Here is an 8165-nt window from a genome sequence, read left to right on the forward strand (position 1 = left end):
GTTTTAACCCTTTGTTGTCCAAATGTCATGTCGATGTTATCTGTATAGGGCTGTGTTTCCCTTATCCCGGAGAATCCTATTGTAGATAATGTTTTGCCCGAAAATGTGCTCCCTGGGGGTTTTTTAATCACTGTCGTGACTGCTGCCCCTGTGTCAACCATAAATTCAATTTTTTCTCCATTTACCGTCCCCCAAATTTTTGGTGGCTCCCAGGGAGGCGTGATTTTTGATTCTCCAGGGCACCTTCAATAATCAAATTCAGCACCTTCCTCAATATAGTCATTACACTGAGGTGCCTGGACTTGTTGATCACTCTGCCACCCCCCGATTCTCTGGGGCCCATCAATGTGTCCACCCCTACCCCTTGCTTGTCCTCTTAAGTTTCCTCCTCTTCCCCGATAGCCTCTAATAGAGGGTAATCTTTTTCCCCTTGCTCTCCCAGCCTCCGGACAGTTCCGCTGGTAGTGTCCAGGATTTTGGCAGTACCAGCATACTGCATGTTCCCCTCTATACATTGTACCTAGCTGTCTTTCCCAACCATTTCTTACTTGGGGTCCCGGATTTATCACTGGCCCCATGACCTGTGGGACTATCTGTTGGGCCGCTAATTTAACCCCTATATGTTCCATGGCTCTCACCAATTTATCGGTTGTCTTGTCCACCTCCTTCTGGGACGCACTTTCTGACTTAGCATGCTCTGATTGACGATGTCGTTTGATTGCATGTGTCAGGTGTCTTTTCCACAAATCCTCTGACATTGTCTCTAATCCCACAATGTCCCTTAATTTTGCTTGAACCGTAGCAGGTAGTCCGTTTATTATCCCATTACGAAAGTGAGCCCTTCCTAAGGGGCTGTGGTCGGGTCTTTCTCCAGTCCCTGTTTCCCATAAGTCCCATGCTCGAGTGAAATACTCGTGTGCAGTCTCTCCTTCCTTTAGTTGAAGGGTTACCAAGGCATCCAAACTATAGGGTGTAGGAAATGTTTCTCTAAGTGCTTCCCAAAATTTATTCCGAAGTGGGTTAAATTCTATTTCATCCCCCAATTTACTGCTTCTTACAATTCTCTCTATTTGCTTCAGGGCCCCTTCTGCCTTTAATTTTATCATGATAGTTCTGACATCTGCGAGTGCTAATTGTTCTTGGCAGGTTTCTCGCTCAAAACAAGAAATCCATGGACTAGCCCCATTACTCAACGGAGGTAGTTTTTTCATTAAACTCTCTAAGTCCATTCGTGACCAGGGTACATATTTTTGAGTTCCCCGTCCCGTGATCAGTAATGGGCATTGATATCTCAATTTTGGGGATTTCTGCTCCTTCTTTACTCTTGGCATGCATTTATTTATCCCACCTTGTTCTGACTCTTCTTCGTCACTGTCACTGTCCCTATCAGCTTCCAATGTCTCAGGGTCAAAGGTATATTGGTCACGTTCATCTCTAAGATAATCTTTTCGGCCATAGTTTAGTTGTTTCACATCTTTCTCTTTTGTCCTAACTATGTCCAGGTAGGCATGTCTATTTCTCTCCCTCCCGAGTCTTTTCCTTTTACTTTCCTCCCATGGTGGATCGTATCTCGTTTCCTCATCTGTACTACACTTTTCGTCCTTTACTCCTATTACCATTCCTTCAGCTTTAATTTCTCCTGACAGTGTTGTAGTTATCTTTTCCACTTCCTTCAATACACCTACCATTAATTCTTTTTGATCCTCACTGATCTGCCCCAGCACATTAATATCTCTGTTTAAGTTTTTAATGTTATCCTGAACCTTTTTCATGTTCCATTTCTGTATCTCTAACTCCTTTTCTATTTTCTTGGACTCCAGAGGGGTCTCCACATCTATTACTCCCCCTTCTATTTTTATTAAAGGGGCCTGTACCTCGTCTGATGTGTCCCTATTCCCGAGGTTCTTGTCACACCCCAGTGTCTCAATATCTGGATATAAGGGACGTGACTCCAGGATCCCATCTGGGGTGCCAGGGGCACCTTTTGACTCCACATATGTATAGGGCGGGGGTCTACAAGCTATTTCTACAGGGGCAGTAACAGGTGGGTTACCAGGGAGACCAAATTCTTCAAATAGAGCTAGGACATCGCGGTACTGAATCTCCTTGTCTCTCACCCTCTTTTTTGCTGACTCGCGATTAAAGATTTTGTTTTCTGTGTCCCGTTTTGTTTCTTCCAGCTTTCCTAAGACTCTACGTTTTAAAATTTTGTTTCCCTCACCTGTCAGGAACATCTCAGTGCCCCCGGGTAACCAACCCCTCTTCCTCCAGCGGTCTACACATTTTCGGAGCATTTTTTGTTTTTCCAATGCCGCATTACTGGTATTTCGCTCCTCTAATTCCTGATTAATTTCCTTAATAACTTGGTCAAAAGTCTTAGCAGGCAACTGTACAGCCATAGCTGCGGGACCGCTTTCTAATGCCTGTTTTAATTTAGGTTCTTGTCCGTTTAGGGGATCTATGTCAACGAAAATTGCTTTTAAAAATGTCTCCTTGCAAGCTGGATGACTAATATCTTTTAAAGGAACAGTCTCTAAGTCTTGTCCTCCAATTGACTTCAGACTGTCCTGTATACTCTGATTGCTCGTTTTCCACTCTCTGTTTTCCCAAAGGGGTCTGAAAGTTAAATTACAACTAGAAAACCAAATATTTGGGCTATACTTTTGTCCTGTTTCCCTGTACCAATCTATGAATTTACGTAACTTTATCTCCTTGGTGATGTTGGGAATACCCTCATTTAACTTATCAAAAGTATTTCGAATAAACCGGGTGTCTCTTAGGAGTTTGTCAACTTTTTCATTAATATCTCCTACCTGATTCGGACACAGCTGTCGCAGCCTTCTGTCGTCGTTCTTGTTCACCAGGCAGGCGTCCCTGAGTACTTTTTTTGTTGTCTCAAGGTCTCTAGTGTCTGCTGTGGTATTCCACCACGGCGAATTGGGGAAATAAATTCTTAACTTCTCAAGTGTACAGACATTATCATACCTACCGGACATTTATAAGTCAGTCTCTCAGATACAATTGAGGCCAATAAGCCTGAACCTTTGTTTTCTTTCAAAGCCCAACCTTCACGTGGGAGATTTCTCCTCTTAATAACCAGTTTAGGGCAGAAAACTCAGGTCCTCAATTGTTTATAGACCACCTTCTCACTCTATTGGACTTTGCAACGACACAATAAAGACTTTTAAACTCTAGTAGTTTCTTGCGAAGCACTTAATAAATGTCATTCAAACACCTTTAGGACTTTTATCTTGTCTGTAATCACTTACGTGTTACAATCCTGGCATGCGACCTTCAATTGTGGTCGTCTAATTTGTCCGATCTCCAGTTCTTACTGACAATCATAAAGATTTTTTTTAAAAAAAAATAGAATTTTGTTAAAACAGGCTTCTCTGGACCTTTTTATCAGCCGGCTGAGATGATTGTCAGAAAAAACAGAAACCGTCGTCCAGTGTTCACTCACCCATCACGTCGGGGTCACCAAATTGTTAGGTCTGCTTTGTTCATGAATGAGTGAGACAAACACCAGACTGAGTCGAAATCAGGGTTCTTTGTTCTTTATTACCGGATTGTAACACTTGCAACTAACGATGTTAGTTGGAGAATGCATTCTGCCGTTATCAGCAAAATGGTGATTTTTTTATACCCTTGGATACGTGCTTAGAACATCATCATATCATTACTTGTCCAATGACTAAAACTGTTGCTATCCTTTCCCTGCTAGCTTCCTGCCTCTCAATCCATCAATGTCTCTCTTATCTTGTAAGTACAAGGATGCATTCACATCTTGTTACAGCCCTGCACAGGGTAACTCCTTACACATTCCCATCTCATGATGTTTTACCTTACAGTAGGCCCTTTGGCCCGTCGAGCCAGCACCGCCATTTTACAGATCATGGCTGATCACTACCATCAGTACCCCTTTCCAGCCTTATCCCCATAACCCTTAACTCCTTTGCCCACTAGAGTCTTATCTAACTCTCTTTTGAACATAATCAGCGAATCTGCCTCTACCACCCTCTGTGGCAGAGCATTCCACAGACCCGCTCATGCAGCCAAAATGTTTAAATGTGATTGAGGTGAATGATAATATCCTTTTTCTTTCTTTGTAGGTGGGGAAGGGAGGAGGGAGGGTAATAGTAGGGAGGTTGGGTTTTTTATATATACAAACCTGACTAATCACATTATGTCTGTAGTAACTGATGTTATGTTATGTGATTTTAAATTTTAAATAAAATATTAAAAGAAAAAGAATATTCGCTTTGGGAATTCCAGGAAAATTAGAATTCTAAGATTGAACAAAATACCTAAATTGTAAATAACAAAAAAAAGAGCTTTAGGTAAGTTAAATTTTACACTCAATTGTTCAAAGGATCCAAAATTGTCATCAATAATAAGGTCTTTATAAAATTTAATACCCAATCTGTGCCACTCATTAAAAGCTGGGTCTTGCAACGAAGGTTGAAAAAAGTAATTAGATATTATAGAGCTAGCAGCAAGAAACTCTGAAATCCAAAAACCTTCTAAGTTCTCAAACTGTGTTTAATATCCAGGTTCTCAGTTAATTTCTATAAAGAAGAGGACAGAGAAGACCCAGAATGAAAAAAATTAGTTCCATTTATTCCCGGGGTGGGGGCTCAACTTGACGATCAAATTGTAACAAAAGAAGTGTGAGGTGCTTCATTTTGGTAAGAAGAATCAGAATAGGACATACGTGGTAAATGGGAGAGCATTGATGAATACAGAAGAGCAGAAAGATTTAGGAGTGACGATACATCGTTCCCTGAAGGTAGAAACTCACGTGAATAGGGTGGTGAAGAAGGCTTTTAGTATGCTGGCCTTTATCAATCATTGCATGGAATATAGGAGTTGGGAGGTGATGTTGAGATTGTATAAGACGTTGGTGCAGCCTAATTTGGAGTTCTGTGTGCAGTTCTGGTCGCCTAATTATAGGAAGGATATAAACAGAGTGGAGAGAGTGCAGAGAAGGTTTACCAGAATGTTGCCTGGGTTTAAGCATCTAGAGTATAGGGAGAGATTGGACAGATTAGGTCTTTATTCTTTGGAGCGTAGAAGGTTGAGAGGGGATTTGATAGAAGTATTTAAGATTATGAAAGGGATAGACAGAGTGGATGTGGATAGACTATTTCCGTTAAGAGGAGGAAAGATTAAAACAAGAGGATATGAGTTAAGAATTAAGGGGCAGAGGTTTAGAGTTAACATGAGGGGGAACTTCTTTACTCAGAGAGTGGTAGCCGTGTGGAATGATCTTCCGGGAGAAATAGTGGCGGCGGAGTCAATTGTATTATTTAAGAAAAGGTTGGACAGGTATATGGATGAGAAGAAGATGGAGGGTTATGGGCATTGTGCAGGGAGGTGGGACTAGAGAGGGGTGTTTGGTTCGGTGTGGACTAGAAGGGCCTAATGGCCTGTTTCCGTGTTATGTTATGTTATGTTATGTATATTAACCACTCAATAATAAAATCTGAAGTTAGGACACGCCAAACCACCATTCCTTTTAGATTTTAGAAGATTAACTTTATTTGAGTGGGGCATTTTCCTTGCTGTATAAAAGAAGATAGAAGCGAATCAAGTGAAGAAAAAAAAGACTTAGGAATAAAAATTGATATAGATTGGAAAAGATACAAAAATTTAATAGAGTTAATATGGACCAATCATAGAAATTGTTCATCTTGTTAAGGATAATTTATCCTGTTTAAGTAAAGTGGAGAAAAATGAGAAAAATTCCTTAAAAGGATGTTTATAGCTCTTTGTAATACCAAGATAAGTAAATTGATCTCTCACAATCTTAAAAGGAAAATTAAAATACCTTGGTATGAGCATTTAAGGGTAGAAGTTCATTTTTATGCAGATTCAGCTTATACCCTGAAAACTGACTAAATTGAAATTGCATAAATAATATGAATGAAGTCTCTGGATTAGATATAAAAAGCAAAAGATCATCTGCAAATAGAGAAACTTTATATTCAATATAAATCTTAAAAATATCTGCACTCATGAAAGGCCAATTGCTAACAGTTCTAAGACCAAATCAAAATGTAAAGGACTTAAAGGACAGCCTTGACAAGTACCCTGTTTAAGATTAAAAGGTTTTGATTGTTGAAAATTAGTAAGGATTGAAACAATAAGATATAAATATAATTTAATCCATTTAATAAAACATGGTCCAAAATTATTTTTTTTCAGGATTGCAAATAAATAATCCCACTCCACTCAATCAAATGGTTCCTCTGCATCTAACAAAAGGACACATTCAGGGACAGGAGTTGGGGTATTAAAATAAGAATAAAAATTTTTAATGAAGCCAGTTTGATCATCAGAAATAATTAATGGTAATATATTCTCCAGACTATGGTCAATGGGCCAACATTTTAGCTAAGATCTTGATATCGACATTCAATAAAGAAATTGCCTATTAGAAGGACACTCAAGTGGGTCTTTTCCCTTTTTTGCAATCTTTGTTAAAAGATGATAGAAGATTGTTCTGTTTAAATGAGCCATTTAATACAAAACTTAATTAGGGCACAAGCAATTTAGAAAAAAAGATTTTAAATATTCAGTGGTCCACCCATCAGGTCCTGGAGATTTACCTGACTGTAGTAAAGAAATAGCAAAAAGTATTTCCTCTTGCAAAATAAGCTCCTCCAGATTTATACGATTATTCTGAGGTCGCATAGGATATTTATGTGGTCTAAAGAACCCATCATTTGGCTATTATCATTATTAGATTCAGAAGTATACAATCTTGGATATATTTCTCTAAATGCATCATTTATTTTAGAATCATTTGAGGTAAACATTACCATTGTCCAGCTGAATCTTAGTAATTTGTCTCTTAGAGGCAATTGGTTAGCCAAAAGCTTACCAGATTTTTCACCGTGTATGTAAAATTGACATTTTCTCCTCAAAAGTTTTTGTTCAGTGGGTTAAGTAGAAAGAAGATCAAATTTAGTCTCAAGTTCAACTCTCTTTTAAGATAATTCAGGTTTTTTTTAAACTTGCCAATATTGTAAACCAATTTGTTTAATCTGATTAATTAAATCTAATCTTTCTTTATTAGCCATCTTCTTTATTTTAACTGCACATGGAATAATTTTCCCTCTAAGATATGCTTTTAAAGTATTCCAAACAGTCAAGCTTGAAATTGATGGAGAGAAATTTTTATTAAAGAATAAATTAATTTCCCCCTCCATAAATTAAAAAAAACATTATCTGAAAGTAAATGTTATGTACATGACAGCTGCAAAAAAAAATGAGCCCAGATGGTATTATATTTAAATTAATATTTTAAATTATTTTCATGCCTCTATCCCATAGGATGATGATTGTTCCTTTCAGTCAATTTGTGTGGTTTGATATGAGGATACCCTACTCCTCAGGAAGGAACATGTGTGTGAATGGATTTAGGTGAGCAGGGGTTGCACAGGCCCAGTTTCACCCTCTTGACATCTCCTCCTGGATCCAGTGGCATGGTGAGGTCCAAGATGGCTGGGGGTAGTTCTGTTGCAGTGATTGACCAAAACAAGGTTTGATGCAAGGGATGCCCTTTCTGCGCTTCATGGCACATGTTTGCTAGATGGCCATTGATCCTACAAGAGGGTTCATCCGCCCTTTGACAGGTCTTGTTTTTCATTCTGCAGGGTGTCTAGCCACCCTCTGCACCAGGCAACCCTGATGGGGGAGCTGATTTAGTTGCCGACCACCTACCATGGGACAGGTAATATTGGGTTGCATGGTACCAATAGCACTCAGACAAGTGACCTGATCTTATTTTAATTTTATTTATTAATCAACAATTATATAACAACTAATCTAATTTAACTAGTTTATCTAAACTTAACTAGATTTATCTACACTTATCTCACTTAAACTTTGTGCTAATATATTGGTGCGTGTAGAATACCCCAAGACACTACAACTCAAGGCTCAATTCTCGGAAGACCGTTCAAAGTTTAGTATTGGGAATTCAGTGATGACACACGACTTGAAATTGATGCAACATGCAGGCTTTAGATGAGTGAGGCACACAGGCTTTAATTGGATGTGACACACACAGGCTTTAAGATGCATGAGACATTCAGGGCTTAGAAGAAATTAGCAGTTCATGTGATGGGTGAAAAAGGCTGAGGATGACAGAATATTAA

At 38.9% G+C, this 8165-nt stretch overlaps 1 protein-coding gene across 1 annotated transcript; it reads right to left on the reverse strand.

Annotated features, from left to right (window-relative positions):
* Positions 1 to 233: 233 nt before the first annotated feature.
* Positions 234 to 3575, reverse strand: LOC138739578 (uncharacterized). Its single transcript, XM_069891902.1, has 2 exons — positions 3464 to 3575; positions 234 to 3334 (listed from the first exon to the last, which is right to left on the reverse strand). The coding sequence occupies exon 2, from the start codon at positions 2994 to 2996 to the stop codon at positions 246 to 248; it is 2751 nt and encodes a 916-aa protein (XP_069748003.1). The 5' UTR covers positions 2997 to 3334; positions 3464 to 3575; the 3' UTR covers positions 234 to 245.
* Between the last annotated feature and the right edge of the window lie 4590 nt (positions 3576 to 8165).

This window comes from Narcine bancroftii, chromosome 7 (genome assembly GCF_036971445.1).
Source record: "Narcine bancroftii isolate sNarBan1 chromosome 7, sNarBan1.hap1, whole genome shotgun sequence".
Classification (NCBI taxonomy): Eukaryota; Metazoa; Chordata; class Chondrichthyes; order Torpediniformes; family Narcinidae; genus Narcine; species Narcine bancroftii.